The sequence below is a fragment of the Scyliorhinus canicula genome, chromosome 7 (genome assembly GCF_902713615.1).
Source record: "Scyliorhinus canicula chromosome 7, sScyCan1.1, whole genome shotgun sequence".
NCBI classification, from domain to species: Eukaryota; Metazoa; Chordata; class Chondrichthyes; order Carcharhiniformes; family Scyliorhinidae; genus Scyliorhinus; species Scyliorhinus canicula.
In genome coordinates, this window is record NC_052152.1 from 72,766,919 (window position 1) to 72,784,506 (window position 17,588).

The 17,588-nt window shown below is 44.7% G+C and overlaps 1 protein-coding gene across 1 annotated transcript in view; it reads left to right on the top strand.

The window, feature by feature from the left end:
* The window catches only part of LOC119969049 (stromal cell-derived factor 2-like), a 141,275-nt gene extending 124,067 nt beyond the window's left edge, over window positions 1-17,208 (top strand). The window contains exon 2 of the mRNA XM_038802222.1: window positions 16,591-17,208. Within this exon, the coding sequence (XP_038658150.1) occupies window positions 16,591-16,684 (94 nt within the window). The 3' untranslated portion in view covers window positions 16,685-17,208. The remainder of the gene's footprint in view (window positions 1-16,590) is intronic.
* The last annotated feature ends 380 nt before the right edge of the window (window positions 17,209-17,588 follow it).

Below are 17,588 nucleotides of genomic sequence, written 5' to 3' on the forward strand. Positions count from 1 at the left end.
CCCATTTGCTGCTCCGTTCTTTCTTGGCCCACCGCAGGACGTGCTCCTTATCTGTAAACAGATGAAAATGTACCACCATGGCCCTCAGCGGGTCATTCGCCCTGGGCTTCCTCATGAGGCCTCTATGCACTCTATCCACCTCCAGGGGCCGAGAGAATGCCCCAGCCCCCATCAACTTCTCCAGCATGTCCGTCACATATGCCCTCGCATCCGATCCTTCACTGCCTTCAGGGAGGCCAACGATTCTGAGATTCTGCCTCCTGGACCTATTCTCCAGGTCCTCCAGCTTCTCCTGCGTTCTCTTCTGGCGATCATCCAGCACCTCAACCTTGTTCTCCAGCATATAGTCCTCCTGGTCGGATAACTTTTGTTCGATCTCCCTGGGTCTCCTGATTCAAGACTACTTGATCAATCGAAGCCTTGATCAGGTCCAGCGTATCCTTTTTCAGCTTGGCGAAGCAATCCTCAAAAAACTTCACCAGCTGCTCCGTCGACCACTGTGCCGTCTCTCCTCGGCCCTTGCCCTCCGCCATGCTGCCCTGCGATACCAGCTCCGCTTGCTTCTCGCTAACAAGACTGAGTCATTTCACACGGCCACTTCTGGTCCAATTCTCCATACACCAGAGAGGGAATCCTCCTTTCTGTAGCACAGTTCGCCGAATTATCCCAAAAAATCCAAGAAATAAATAGGGAAAAAGGTCTGAAAGTCCATTATAGGCGGGAGCTATCGAATGTGCGACCTACTCCTCCATGGCCGCCACCCGAAGTCCATTATTATATTATTATTATTCATGTACCTATAGAAACTTTTACAGTCAGTTTTTATGTTTCCTGCAAGCTTACTCTTGTATTCTATTTTCTCCTTCTTAATCAATCCCTTGGTCCTTATTTGCCGAATTCTAAACTGCTCCCAATCTTCAGACCTGTTGCTTTTTTTCGGCAATTTGTATACATCTTCCTTGGATTGAATACTATCTCTAATTTCTTTTGTTGCAGTTTCCCCATACACTCCTTGAATGTTTGCCTTTGCCTATCCACTGTCACCCCTTGAAGTAATGGTTCCCAATCTATCATAGCCTCATTCCATCATAGTTTCCTTTATTAAGATACAGTACCTTAGTCTTAGAATCAACTATTTCACTCTCCATCTTGATGAAAAATTCTATCATATTATGGTCACTCATCCCAAGGGATCACGGACAACTAGACTGCAAATGATTTTGTTCTCATTCCACAGTACCCAGTTTAGGATGGCCTGCTCTCTAGTTGGTTCCTCAATATATTGGTCCAGAAAACCATTCCATTTACACTCCAGGTATTCCTCCTCTACAATATTTTGGCTAATTTGATTTGCCCAATCTATATGCAGATTAAAATCGTCCATAATTACAAATTTCCCTTCATCTCATGTTTCTGTAATTTCCTGTTTAATGCCATTCCAAATATCACAACTGCAGTTTGGGGGTCTAGATGCAATGTCTACTAATGGGTTTTGCCCCTTGGTGTTTCTCAGCTTTACCCACACAGATTCCATATTGTCGGAGCTAATATCTTTCCCAAGTATTGCGTTAATTCCCTCGTGTTGCAACTCCAGTGCTGCAACTCCACTGCCTTTTCCTTTTTGCCTGTCCATCCTATTAGTTGTGCTGTCCAGTGTATATACTTCGCCTTTGTTCAGTAGAACCTCTTTTGTGTTTCAACACAGCATCGTTGATCGCATCGCAATACAACACTAACTGTAATCTTGTTGGTTGAAGCTGTATGGTAGCACAGTGGTTATCACAGCTATTTCACAGCTCCAGGGGCCTGGGTTCAATTCCGGCCTCAGGTGAATGTCTGTGTGGCGTCTGCACATTCTCCCCATGTCTACATGGGTTTCCTTTGGGTGCTCCGGTTTCCTCCCACAGTCCAAAGATGAGCAGGTTAGATGGATTGTTGGTGACAAAATGGCCCCTTAGTGTCCAAAATATTAGGTGGGGTTACTGAGTACGGGATAGGGTGGAGGCGTGGGATTAGGGTGCTCATTCCAAGGGCCGGTACAGATTAGATGGAATGAATGGACTCCATCTGCACTGTAAATTCTATGATTCTATAATATCATACAGAATTAAAGATGAATCATTCTGTAAAACTTTGAATTCTCTTTGGTCTGATGACTTGAACACAAATTATTGCCGATGCTTGCAAATTTCTTAAAATTAAATAGAAGTTGAAAATCCCTTTTACAAAATGCTAGGTCCGAGTGTGTATCGAGTTTAGGAACTTTTCGGATTTTGGCATATACTGCGCAGGTGCGGTACACGTTGGAATCTGTGCATGTGCGGTGCGTGATGGGAACTGCGCATGTACGGAACATTGGGAACTGTGCATCTGCGCTGCACGTTCAAAACTGCGCATGTGCGGAACTTTGGGAACTGCGCATCTGCGCTGCATGTTCAAAACTGCACGTTAGGAACTGCGCCTGTGTGATGCATGTTAAATATGTGCATTGCCCAGGAGCCTTGTGATATTTACTATTCGTGACATCACGTCGGCGCTTGAAACAGAATGGATTTGGAATTTTTCATTTTTCGGAATTTCGGATATGGGATGCTCAACCTGTACTAACAAATTCAAATCAAGATTCGAATCGATTTTACGCTGTTGGAATTTTTTTTTAATGATTTCCCAATTACAGGTATTCTGGTTTACCATAATTTTAAGAGTGAGGAGATAAATAGCATAATATGGCCATGAGGAATTTTCTTCCCAAAATCTTCTGTAATAGTACAAGTTCAGATCATTCGGAATGTTGGAAGTGTTGAATAATTTGTGCCCTTTGTAAAATATTTAATGCATCTACTTCTTTGTTAGTAATTGGCCTACATCAAAGCCCTTACCTTATATATTATGAAGTGCTGCTACTCAGTACATTTCATGCTGTGCTTGAGATTTGCTGTCAAATGAAAGATGGAGTCTTATATACTCTGGATTTTTCCACACGCACACACTTTATGGGCTTTAATTTATTTACTTTCTCATTTATTTTTCTGTTCCAACTTTCTTTCTCTATCTCGTCTCTGTAAGACAAGTGAATTGCATTTGACTAATGTTCTGCAGACAACCATTTCTCTCGTTGCTCATTCAGGCACCAATGATGTCTGAGTCTGATCAGCTACTCAACTTGGCTGCCTATCTTGGGGGAAAAGCCAACCTCGCCCGAGTCCAATGTTTGAACATTTCCAGCAATAATGACTAGATAGTGGTCATGGCGAAGACCCGCCGGATTATTTCCTCACCGACCAAGGTATCTGATGCAATTCCAGCATGGCATTCTTCACTGTGCTTACCTAACTCTGCACAGTTTGGGGATTGAACCGGAGATATTTCTAGTCGCTATAGTTCAAGGTTCATTACACCACCTACAAGAAGGACTTTTAACTTTTTTCAAGAGCGAAGTTATAATAAAGAAATCTTTATATTCCTCCAATTTGTGTTTTTGGGAATAACTCATTTGTTGATATCTCTCTGCCATCCTCATATTTGCCTCCCTTCTCTTCAACTACTCTCCAAGTCCTTTCTTTTCTAGCTAGGGAAGCTTAAAAGCAGGCAACTTACTTCTGTGGGTCTCAAACAATTTTGCATTATTAATGTCTGTTAGGAAATATATGCAAATTGTCCAGCATGACCTACGCTCTAACTTTTCATTAATTTGTGTTATCTGGTTTTATCCCAAAATGGGACGAGGATTATAATCCACCGGAGACCAATCAATAGTTTACACTACGACTAAAATAAATCAAAGTGATTTTCAGATTATGAGCAAACTTTGAATTGTAAAATGGCCAGCAGCAGATTGGTCGTTATTTTCCATTCTATTCAATGCATAATATCCAATCGGTGGTCAACCTGCTATTGGTGTCCATTATTTCAATATTAGTTATATTTGATGTCTTCCAGGGTGCTCTTTGTTTTTGTAATGTGCTGTGATTTAAATTTTTGCCGGTAAGTATGACCCAAGCTGAAATTTAGTTGAACACTTAGAACTGGGGTGGCACGGTGATGCAATGGTTAGCACTGCTGCTTCACAGCACCGAGGATCCAGGCTCGATCCGGGACCCGAGTCACTATCCGTGTGGAGTTTGTACATTCTCCTCGTGTCTGCATGGGTCTCACCCCCGCAACCCAAACATGTGCAGGGTAGGTGGATTGACCATGCTAAATTGCTCCTTAATTGGGAGAAAAAATTAGAGACAACATTTAGAACTACACTTGGAATTTTAAAACTATAAAAGAAACTGCAAGCCGGTTAAGGGGCCCAGTGGACAAAGCTACCTGTCAGTGGCAGTTAACTATTAATTTACTGAAAGCGGTTGCCTGAATATTTTTCAATCGCATCATTGTTGCAGGAAGCTGAATGAGCAGTTGTAAATTGGATGTAAGTCAGAAGCTCAATATAAATAGATAATATTTGCTGAGAACACCAAGTGATTGCAGAACTGAGCGCTTTGCTAACAGAGTGCTAAAGTTAGAATTTTCGGGTGAGTAGAGTGGGAAGGAGGTTAATTTTTCCCTCCAGTAGCTGGTGAGCATTTTTACTTTGCAAGATAGAAACCTCGAGATTGTTATTATTTTACATTACCTGATTAATAACTTCACCTAAATAAATCAAATAATTGAAATAAATTCAGCAAGAAAAAACCTAAGCAAATAATAAAGGTTAAACAGACATGATGGAGTAGGTAGTGTGTTGTAGCTACAGCTTGTGGGGAGCATATATTTGTTGTAATTGTCTGCAGGTTGAAATATGTTATTGTTTGTGCTATTGAGCTTCAGTCTGCTGTAGGTAATGCAAGGCATCTGGGAGGTGGAGAATTACTTCGACACTTTGTCTCGGAGGGTTTTTGTTCCAGGAGCGTTTTTAAAAAGCATTCACGGGATGTGAGTGTCACTACAAGACCAGCATTTATTGCCCATTCCTAATTGTCCTTGAGAAAGTGATGGTTAATTTGTCAAAGACTCAAGTCATCCAGACTCTAAATGTTAGCTCCTTTCTCTCCCCACAGACCTGCTGAGATTATCCAGTATTTTCTGTTTTTGTTTCAGATTCCAGCATCTGCAATAATTTGCTTTTATCTTCCAGATAGTGGTGTTTCCATGTGTCTGCTGCCCTTGTCCTTCTGGATAGCTGCAGTTGTGGGTTTGGAAGGTACTGCTTGAGGATCCTTGGCGAGTTCCTGCAGTCCATCTTTTAGCTTTTAAACACTGCTGCCCCTGTCTGTCAGTGGTGGAGGTTTCTATGAATATATGAAATAGGAGCAGGAGTGGGCCACTCAGCCACCTTGAGCCTGCTCCACAATTCAATAATATCATGGCTGATCCTGCCTACTATGCTAGCCATCTCAGATGGCCAACTGCAAAGAACCATGGGAATTATGGCCAACCCAGGACTCAGACAGATTCAGAGCTTGTGTGTGTATTTGCAACCCAGATAGCTCGACGCGATCGAAACCCCCGCTCGTTTGCATTCTAATGGCCCATTTCCCCAGAACAAAAGAACTGTACTCAGGTAACCGATACAGATGCAGACTAATCAGCGCCACTCACTTTACTCAGGGAGCCCAAACAGCCAAGGCCGATGACTGCTAAGGACACACCCAACCACCAAGGCACCCACCCCTTTATTGGCCAAAATCGAAGGCAGTGATTGAAGCCTGTCGAATTATTGGGTCCAAGTTAAGGACCGCCCCAAAGAGCGCAAAATCCCAGAGAGATAAGAAGAGATACAGCCATGCGCTCGGTCTCTCATGGATCCGGCCTATGCCAATCCAAGTGCAGCATAGCGACCAGACAGACAAGTTCAAGACCAACAATCGCTACCAGACGGATGAGCCCAGCAGAAACAGAGCCACTTCTTCCACAGAGCCACACAAGATCCGGACAAAGGCCTTGCCCATCTACATAGAGCTGGTTGCTCTGAAGTTTGCCCTGAAGTTAATAGAATTTACAGTGCAGAAGGAGGCCATTCAGCCCATCGAGTCTGCACCGGCTCTTGGAAAGAGCACACTACCCAAGGTCAACACCTCCCCCTATCCCCATAACCCAGTAACCCCACCCAACACTAAGGGCAATTTTGGACACTAAGGGCAATTTATCATGGCCAATCCACCTAACCTGCACATCTTTGGATTGTGGGAGGAAACCGGAGCACCTGGAGGAAACCCACACACACACGGGGAGGATGTGCAGACTCCGCACAGACAGTGACCCAAGCCGGAATCGAACCTGGGACCCTGGAGCTGTGAAGCGATTGTGCTGTCCACAATGCTACCGTGCTGCCCTAAGTATCGGTTATTGTAGTTGTTAGGTATGGTTTAACTTGTAGTGTTTTGTGTTGCATGTCAAAGTAATCCTTGTGTGTAAATAAACCATCTTTGAACTTGAACTGACTAACTGGTTGTGTGGTCCTTTGATCGATATCCGGTAAACCTTTGTGGTGGTATCCTTTGATACCTGGCGACTCTAAAGAGCATCACTATTAATTGGCTACATTATTGGCGACTCCGGTGCCAATTAGCAACACTACTAATAACCTTTCACCCCTTTGTCTCTTGAAATCTATCTAGACGTGTCTTAAAAATATTCAAAGACAGGGGCAACATGTGGCACAGTGGTTAGCACTGGGACTGCGCTGCTGAGGACCTGGGTTTGAATCTCGGCCCTGGGTCACTATCCATGTGGAGTTTGCACATTCTCCCCATGTCTGCGTGGGTTTCACCCCCACAACCCAAAGATGTGCTGGTTAAGTGGATTGGCCACGCTAAATTGCCCCTTAATTGGAAAAGAAAATAATTGGCTCCTCTAAATTTATTTTTTAAAAATTCAAAGAATCCTCTTCCCCTGCCTTTTCAGGAAGAGAGTTCCAAAGACTCATTGCCATCTGAGGAAAATATTTCTCCTCATTTCTGTCTTAAATAGATGACCCATTATTTTTAAACAGTGACCATTCTGTGCTCTCACTTTCTGTTGAAAAGATTAAAACAAAAACAAGCCCACACCTCTTATCTCCCACACACTTTCACTGTACCACTTTATGCCTCCAACCATACAATGGCTTCTCATACCCCCATGTCAAACCATGCTGCCTTACCCATCACCGATGGCACTTCACAGCCCGATGCCAACTTAGTGCCAGCCCATGCCTCCACCTACTACCCTTGCCCCCTCCATGTTAACATGTACCCCTCAATGGTGCCAATGAGTTTATATACGTTTTATGCATACTCTTCACTTTGAACAATCTCAAGGGTGTTTTACCCCTCCTTGACTAGTCCCACACTGTAAATCGAAGAAATGCTGCATTCAGGATAGGACTAAGAAATTCAGAACATTTCCAGGTTTTTGCCACGATGGAGAACGTCTTTCTCGTAGCAAAGGTTACTTTTTATCTCAGTGACTAAGTTGTATCTGGTGAAGATTAGAAAACAAAATCCATTTAAAACAGGTGACCCAATCTCTCGCTCTCCCCCCCCCCCCCCTCGACCCCCAAACCAGCCACACAAAGCCCAACTCTTTATAAGGGGGTCCTGAGGCCACCCCCCTACCCCACATGGGCAGGGCACCCCCATGTCCAAGCCCAGGCATGAGAGGAATGCCAGCCTGGCTCTGCCAAGCCCCCTGCCAGTGTTACCTGGACATCTTGGCAGTGCCTCACTGTCACCCAGATGGTGCTGCCAATCTGGCAGTGCCTAGTTGCCCAGGTGGCACCAGCAGTGCCAGGGTACCGCCCTAGCCAGAGGGATACCACCTGGCTGCCCCCAAACACCTGGGAGACCCCCCCCCCCCAAAGTGTCATTCAGTCTGGTTCCCATTTGTGGTGACCAGTGCTGAACGGCGCTCGACCGATGTCTCCAAGGTGAAGGGATTAGATCCCAGGGCTTTGGTAGATCAGGGAAGTGCATATTAGAATGAAACTAGCTGTCCCACTCTAATATGCAGATTTTTCATACGCTGACCCACCCATAATAGACAGGATTCAGCTCACGACATCTTGCAAGATCCCGTTAGATCTTGTGACGTGCAGCAAGCGGGTAAATCCCAGAAGAGGGATCTCCTAGCATCGATTGGCTATGCCGCACCCCATTCACCGGCCTTGGTGTGGCCGGTAGATCACACCCGAGTGCATTAACTTTGATCTTCTGGGATTCCTTCGATTCTCAAGCAATTCAGATTCCAGAACAGTTCCCAAAGTTTAGAAGTAACAAACCTAACCATTTTATTTAAGAAAGAAGGAAGAGAGAAACCGAGAAACTGTGAGCAAGTTAGCATAACATCCAACTCAGTAAAGTTCTAGAATCTATTATTAGCGCCTAGTCACAGGGAGCTTTGAAAATCATTTTATGATGAAGTAGAGTCAATAGATGTATGAAAGTTTGTAAGTGTTGCTCGTTCTGGTGAGTGTGCTTTACACTCAATTGGCTCTGTTTTATTCCTTAGCTCTAGAGTCGCCAGGTATCTTTATGATACCACCAAGAGGTTCAAGTTCAAGTTCAGATCAATGACTCAATACACCAATTAGTAAGGTTCAAAATAAGACACGTTTATTATTACAGTTATTCGATACTCATGCATATAATACTAAAAGACTAAACTATTCCTACCACTAATAGGCCAATACTTATCTGGATAAGGGAACCCGCCGAATCAGGGAACAGTGGCCTCTTGCTCTGTACTGGATCTGCAGGCTTCCAGCTGGTATGGACTAAGGGGTCAGGAGTGTCTATCTCGTAGCGTGCGTTGTATGACACTTACTTGGTGGTGCAGCAATTGGCCAGGCCTCTCCTTCTCACGGTCAAGTTTGTCGAGAGCTGCTGAGATGTTATGCTGAGGGGGCCGGCTAAGAGAGCGAACTGGACTTGGGACCTGACTTTTATATGTCCCAGGGGCTTCGCGCCCTTTTGGGCGGACCCCGAGCTTACTGTCAATCGATTGGATCCCATACCAATACTGAGGCTGTCCCTCGATCACGGGGCGGTTCTTCCTAACTGATTTGTCTCCTTTGTTTCAGACTCCCATTGGCGCCGGGAAGTCTGACCTGCTATAGAATGTCCCAAATGTAGCTAATCATTGTATCCATTGTTCCTGGGGATCGCTTCATTAATATGCAAACTGCTGGTTTCGGTGCTGTCTGCTTTCTTTGCAGACAGAATACACAGGGAGATTCTGCAACCTGCTTGTCTTTCTTAAAGTGTCCACTTTTCCCTGCGTGCTTTGTAAATCGCCATTTTGAGTCGGGAAGTGGCCAACTTCGGTGGCTACACTCCCTCCTTGTGATCCTAACGCGAATCTCTGAGGAGTGATTGAGTAGATTTGGTCTGTATTCCCTGGAGTTTGAAAGGTTGAGAGGTGATCTAATTGGGCCATGTAAAGTGCGATCCACGCTGCACCCGAAAAACTGCTCGCCTCAGCGCAGAGTGGCTTTGAAAGCCAGGAGACCACACTCCCGGGATCTACCTGACTCGCAATGCCTCGCAAGCGTCAACGCAATCTCGTGAGGCGTTGCGTTGAAGACGTTTTATTAAACCACTATGGGAGGGATCACTTTTTTTGCAAATCTGCATATTAGAGCAAGACGGCTAGTGTCACTCTAATTTGCAGATTCTCGAGGTACCTGAGGCTTTGGGATTCAACCCCTTCACCTCAGAGACCTCAGGAAAGCGCCATTCAGCACTGGTCCCCACAAACGTGAACCAAACAGGTCAGCACTCGTGGGGGTCTCCAAGGGGATCGGGGCCCCAGCTGCATGCCATATTCGAAAAACGGCATCCCGATATTTCGCTATGATGGGGGATTCTGGCGAGCAGAGCTCCCCACTGTGCAAAACGTAGCAATGTGTGGCTTCAGCCATGCATTCCTCATTCAGGCTCCTTATTCAATGTGAGTCGCGTTGAATAGCCATGTGTTTCTCGGCATCGCAAGTGCAAATCCGACCCCGGGAGGGGCCTCCACCGTGGCCTGGCCTGCAATCGGGGCCTACCAATTGGCGGACCGGCCTCTCCTGGTGGGGGCCTCTTTAACTCCGCGCTGGTCCCTCTCGCCCTACGCCATGTTTCGTCGGTATTTACGACGCCGTCAGCACTCTGCCGTCAGAAGGGAGAATCCTTCCCCCTATTCCTGCTCCTATTTCCTATGTAATAAAATACACATTACACAATACACGTGTGGGGAGCACGGTAGCATGGTGGTTAGCATCAATGCTTCACAGCTCCAGGGTCCCAGGTTCGATTCACGGCTGGATCACTGTCTGTGTGGAGTCTGCACGTCCTCCCCGTGTGTGCGTGGGTTTCCTCCGGGTGCTCCGGTTTCCTCCCACAGTCCAAAGATGTGCAGGTTAGGTGGATTGGCCAGGCTAAATTGCCCTTAGTGTCCTAAAAAATAAGGTTAATGGGGGTTGTTGGGTTACTGGTATAGGGTGGATACGTGGGCTTGAGTAGGGTGATCATTGCTCGGCACAACATCGAGGGCCGAAGGGCCTGTTCTGTGCTGTACTGTTCTAAAAAAAACATCTTAGATAGAAAGCAAATTTATTAAACCACGATGGGAAAAGCAAATGGTATAAGGGTGACTTTATGCCCCAGATTTCAGAGGAGGTTCTGAGTGTCCTGGTAAATAGAATTTCTGCTCGAATAACCAGTCCATGAAATGCATCCCTGAGCAAATACCCGAAATACCTTCGAATCACAAAGACATGTTTAAAAGTACCTTCAAATCTATCACATAGACCATGCAGAATTTATATAACTGAAATTCAAAAATAGCTGTCAATAAGCAACTATTTGAATGAATCGGGTAGAAAGCTTGCATATCAATTTGATTTCTTGACCTTGCCACTAAACTATTTGTTTCAACAACAGTCAGAAATGAGAAGTGGCATTGTTCTTTGATGATAATTTTTAACTCCTTACGTACCAAGGTGGAATTCATGAAGCTGCTGTTTTAATCATTCACAGGATGTGAGCATTACTGGATAGGCAGGCATTTATTGCTTTTCAGGAGGTGGTGGTGAGTTGCCACCTTGAAATGCTGCTGTCCATGTGGTATCAGGACACCCACAGTGTTGTGAGGCAGGAAGTTCCAGGATTCTGACCCAGCGAGGTTAAAGGAATGGCATTCTTTCAACTCAGGGTGCTATGAGGCTTGGCAGTGAATGTGCAGGTGGTGGTATTTTCAGGAACATCTAGGTGGTGGAGATCCAGGGTGGGATTCTCCGTTGCCCAACAGCAATATCGTAATTGGTGATCGGGTGGAGAATCCTTTCTGATGAACAAATCGGGGGCGCCGCCGATTTGACACCCGTTTCCGATTCTCCGCCCCTCCGAAATGGCGTCATCGCATCACGCACCGCACGCGTTGGCGCATCATCGGAAAGCCCTCCCCCGATGCTCCACCCAGATGGGCTGAGTTCCCGACCGCGTGGTTGACTTGTCGTCTGAGTGGCCGAGAGCCCTGCCTGGTGGCAGCGGACTGTATCCAGCGCCGCCACAGTCGGCCGGGATCCGTGCTGCTGGCCGGGGGCAGGGGGCATCCATGAGGGCTGGGGGGACTGGTAGGGGGTGGGCAAGGGGTGGCCAGAGGCAGTATTTGGAAGGTCGGATCCGCGCACGACCGGTGCCATGTTGTATGATGTCATCACCGTGCGCATGCGCGGCCATGGACCTGGCCATTCTCCAGCCCTTTTTGGCGCAGGAGTCGGGAGCTTTACCCGGCGCCACTGCTAGCCCCTCACCGGTCCTGGAATTGGTGAGGGTTCGGCTCCGATTTTGACATCGTAAAACGCCACAGTTAACCCAAATTGGGACTGCTATGTGCAATTTGTACCCTCGCTATTGTTACACCCCATTGACTTAAATGGAGCTTAAATTTAAGTTGGAATGTTTCACCTTTGTCACAAGCAGTTTTTATTTTGCAGGCATGTACAGTCCTACAATAATTAATAGCAGCAATTTAATTGTGCCTGCCAAATAAACAGTTTTTGCATCTTGTGTGAGGTGCCCAGATGGGAGGCTTGCAATTGTGGTTCATACGGGAGGTGCATAGTGTATGGCTTGGAGGAGAAGGAGGTGAATAAAGTGTGGTGCAGTGATTGTTGAAGAGTGACAGGAAGCTGGAGTGAGGAGTTTTGTGAATCGTAGTGCTGGCAGCAGATGAAGCAAGTATGAGAACGCATGATGGGAGCCAGGATTAACTGTAATGAGTTTAATGACTTTTTCGTCAGTTGTACCATGAAGCTATAATCCAAGCAATCATCATCTTAAACATCACTTTTCAGAATCTCCTGAGGTTCTATCTGGAGGGAGGTGTGTCCTCTAGGGAAGAGCATAATCTCCCTCCTCATGCTGGATGCCTGCACCAAGGCATCCAAAACTGCCTCTGAGAATCCAGGTACCCTATCTGAGTCATTTAGCCCTATTTTGCAGCCATTAAGCCCTCTGAATTTTCTTTGGCTGTCTGTAGTCACAACACAACTCCCTTCAATATATTCTGGCTGCCCATATCAGAGCTGGTTCTGCTGAATCTCTACTGTCCTGCTAGTTCTTCAGAAGAGTCATATAGACTTGAAATGCTAACTTTTTCCCTCGCCACAGATGCAGCCAGACTTGAGTTTATCCAGCATTTTCTGTCAGTAATGTTGGCTACGCACCAGTCTTGGTATGATGAAACATTGGCACCAAATTCATGCAAATTAAAACAAGTGAATGTACTCTGGTAATGTTTTATAGGGCAGAATTTCCAAACTGGTGTTGAGATCCTGACAACGGGATCATCTGTGGGTGTTGAAACCAATGGTGTGTGTGATCCTCGCAGAGGAAGCTAATTAAATTTCATTCAATTAGAGATGGCAGGCAGGTTGCACTGGCAGGGGTGCCAATTGGAGTTCCGGAGGCTGTGGCTGGTTGTCAGCAAAATTTGGAGAGGTGGGCACTGCCGATGTAGACAGCGGGTCGTCTCCATTTGAAGCCTTCTGAAATGAATAAATCTGGAATTAAAAACTAATCTCAAAGATCATCAATTGTTGTAAAACCTATCTGGTACACTAACGTCCCTCAGGCAAGGAAATCGACTGACCTTGCCCGGTCTGCCTTAGATGTGTATCAACCCACAGAAAGGTGGTTGACCCTTACTGTTTCTGAAATAGCCGAGCAAGCCACTTAATTCCAGTGCAATTCGGTTGTGCAACAAATGCTGCGTCTTGCCAGAGACGGTCACATTTGCACTGGTTACATTCAAGCCTGTAACTGTGGTTCGGATTGCGCTATTATTTGTGAAAATACACAGGTCCCACATGAATCAAAGACCATGATCCCAAAATTCCAAAGGTTGGAGACAGTAGGCAGTAGGCACACCACAAAGGGCCAGCATTTGGGGGCAGTTGTCATTCTGATCCACCTGAGGAAAAATATGACAAAGACTCTTCTTGCAGCCCAACCCGCAGTCCATGCCTTAAGGCATCTCTGGAGGAGTTCTTGGCCTACTCTGGGATTTGAACTCATGCCTGTAGGGCAAAATGGATCATAATGGTTGTGGTGAGTTGTGCTCATGCCCTTGCTGTGTCCCCAGAATGTGGTGAAACTACATTAACAGGTTCCAGAGTGAATCAATTATTATGGAAAAAGAGAATTTTGCTACATTGGGAGCAGAAGATAAAAATTACTAACTTTTCCTTCAGCTGAGAGTCCACAAGAGAAGTTATTGGGACCTTTGAACTACTACTGGGAGAATGGGGCAGGCACCTCTGAAAGTATTCTTACGGGGGCAATCATTTTTTCTGACTATGTTCATCACCTCATCCCCATAATTAACATGTGGTTTGTGTATTTTTGCATGAAAGGTTGAAAGTTCAATCTCTGTTGCCCTTTCACCAGGGAATGATCTTTTATGCATGTCTTTAAGGCAGATTGAACAAAGCACGTTAAAATAAACATGATCTTGCACCCCACGCACACTGCATGTCTTTGTTCCTGGAAACACCATTGCATGTTTATTGATACACGAACCACTATCACAAACCACTATTATGCATTAGGAACTGCCTACTTATGTGCAGTGACACTTTAAACTGCAAATGGATTTTGAGACTATTCTGAAAGTTATGAAGATTCTTTACTCAACACCACACTTTGCTTACTGGCACAAGTCTATTTAAAACAAGTGGTTGAACATGCAGCAGTACGTGTTGTATATTTTACATCTTGGAGCTATGCAAAGATGACACTAGTTTCCATGTGTAAAACAGGTTTTATTTATAGTTACTCCATGCTTACTGCTCTAGTTTCCAGCTCTTTCTACAGTTTCTTCACTTTTGTCTGAATCCACACCCGGGCTTAACTAATTGAACAAAGTGGACATCAATAGTAAAAAGGCTCACACAATCAAATGCTGAACAATTGAACATTATAGTTAGCAGATAAAGAGAAATTTAGTTGGCATAAAGATATTCCTCCACCAATTTACATCTCTCAATGAATCAGAGATTCAGCTTTCCTGTACTACAATCAAAGTACTGGAAAAACATTTGAGACAAATAAATAATAATTATAAAGACAGTATTAATTGTGAAGATTAAAAACTTAGAACAGATCCCACTTCAAAACAACATTGTCTCTTTAAATAGCATAAAATCATCAAATTGTGATGTTACTGGGTGCTTTGAAAATTTGATCAAGTACTGAACATTTGTGCTGAACATGATGGTAGGGTATGAGAAGTAAATTGGCGAGCAACCACAAGGTTTGAAACACAGAAATCAGGGAGTTGCTGCTTTGCGCTGCTCGCCAAGAAGCTCTTCAGCACCTGTATATATCACTAAGATTTAGTAATGAAAAACAAACAATGGCATAAGGTAGGTGTACCTATATAAATACCAACTAAACATGCCAAAATAGTTACGGCACTCCATTTAAATGAACTGAATTATTCATAGCATAGTAGCTTTTTAAATTACTGCTGAACAACCTCTCTGAAACTGCAAATTACCTTCTATAAACCTCATTCCTTCAGATTTAAATTATTGTTGGAGATTTTGAAATATTAATTTTATTTTTAATTCATTTTTCTTTGTGTCCTTTTTTATCTCTTGCTCTCTATATCCCTTTTCTTTCCCTATCTTCATATAGATTTCTAACTTATAATTACTGTTTCAGACTCTGCAGGGTCTAAATTGGATAGGTCCACTGAAGCAGGCATAGAGATTGTGATGCACAATGTGCAAGTATTAACCCATGCCTGTTGATGCAAATACAGAAAGGACATCAACTTTGTTCTACCTGATGATTATATGTATTGCTGTGTACAACCAACGCAATCCATGTCGTTCATTGGCTGCACACATCAACAGGGTGTTCAAAATCATGACCACCTCGAAACACTTAACTAGCCTGCACCGTTTAAAGGAGTGATGCATGGTAGCTATGGCAACTGTGCAGTAAGAATCCTAGGAAATAGTGAGGAATGGCCCCACATGAGGGAGAAAAGGATCAAAGGCTTTCAGGTGCTGAAGGTCATGGTGGAAGGGCTGGAGAAAAGGAGAGGAGACCCCTCAAGACACACAGACTAAAGGTAATGGCAGCAGATAGCCATAGAGGTCAATGGCAACAGCAGAGTCTTGAGGACCTGGATACAATGCCTCATGGAATTTAATTATCTTACATGAGCGGTAAAGATCTGTGAATACATCTTTAACCTACCTAATGTAGCACTAGTCTCAGGCACTGCTCAAATCACCACACTCCCATCACTTGATCTAATACCAATAATCTCTATTAATTATACCAAGCATTCATTGCTTCACCTCTCCCTCATACGCTTGGGGCAGCTACAAGCCTCACATATACATGTCACAGTTTGCAGTCATATCACCCAAATTGCACCACACTTATTGGCATGCATTCCTCTCTTTTGCAGGACAAAGTGGTGCACAAATGGAGGTGTCCAGAACTAACTAAAGAGGGACAAACAGACATATCTATGTAGCCTAATCCCATTGACAAGACTGTGCTGGTCATTATCGTAACAACCATTAATCTGCAGAAGGATCATTTAGATCTGAAACGTTAACAGTGTTTCTCTCCAAAGATGCTGCTGATATCTTAACTTAATCCAGAATTTTCTGGGGTTTTTTTTCGCATTTCCAGCATCTGCAGTATTTTTCTTCTACTCCAACTGAGGCTGTGGCTATCAGCAGAGCTGAAACCATTAAAGATGACTTAATCCTGTTTTCCCTTACACTCTCAATCTCTTGTTGTAGATAGTGTAAGCAGGCACCTCTTACTTGACCCCTCCAACACAACTCCAAGCTTAACCTTTATTTTAATTATAAATTTAGAGTATCCAATTCATTTTTTCCAATTAAGAGGCAATTTAGCTTGGCCAGTCCACCTATCCTGCACGTCTTTTTTGGGTTGCGGGGGCGAAACCCACGCAAAAACGGGGAGAATGTGCAAACTCCACACGGACAGTGACCCAGAGCCTGGATCGTACCTGGGACCTCGGCGCCATGAGGCAACTGTGCTAACCACTTGTGCGTCCAAGCTTAACCTTGTGTTTTTATTTCAGATCCGCAAGTGATGCAACCCCACCAGCTGGTGGAGCAACACCAAAGAGAGTCATAATGAAGACAGAGCACTGTCAATTGATGTCACACTCGTAGCCACCAGCTCAGATTCTGACAATGTCCATCTATCAGAAGACAAACTACAAGTGGGATCAGCTTGTGGTGATGCAAGTAGGCTGCAGCTGGGACAATAGAAAAAGTAGAACGGGCATCATACAGCTCGCTGGAGGGTCAAATCAAACACTGCTGCAGAGGAATATTCATAGGTATGCAAAACTCAATGCTTTGTGCAATGAAAAACCTGCCAAAAGGCCTGTGTTCAATATCAAGAAGCATGGTGGAGTCCAACACCAACTTGGCAAAGGGATCTGTGGCAGAACAAGAGTCTATTATTTTCCACACTTTCTTTGCACACTTGTGGGCCCAATCATGTGTATTTCCCCCTGAACACCCTGGGTTGATATGGCTTCCTGGTGAGAGTTTTTTTGAACTTCTCCTCCCTCTTTCATCACTTTTCGTGGCATCTGCTCCTTCTCCCAATTATGCTGTACTCCAAATAGAAATTCCTAATAGTGCATCCATATCTGGAAGCAACTGCTTTGTGCACTGGTCAGCATGGTAGCACAGTGGTTAGCACTGTTGCTTCACAGCGGCAGGGACCCAGGTTCGATTCCTGACTTGGGTCACTGCCTATGCAGAGTCTGCACGTTCTCCCTGTGTGTGCGTGGGTTTCCGCTGGGCATTCCGGTTTCCTCCCACAAGTCCCGAAAGACGTGCTGTTAGGTGAAGTGGACATTTTAAAATCTCCCTCTGTGTACCCAAACAGGCGCGGGAGTGTGGCGACTAGGGGATTTTCACAGTAACCTCGTTGCAGTGTTAATATAAGCCTACTTGTGACAATAAAATATTATTATTACTATTAGAAGCCTTGAAGCCAAGAAAAAGTTATCCTGCACTTGCACTACATCCTGTCGACATCTGCAAGTTGAAATGACATTGG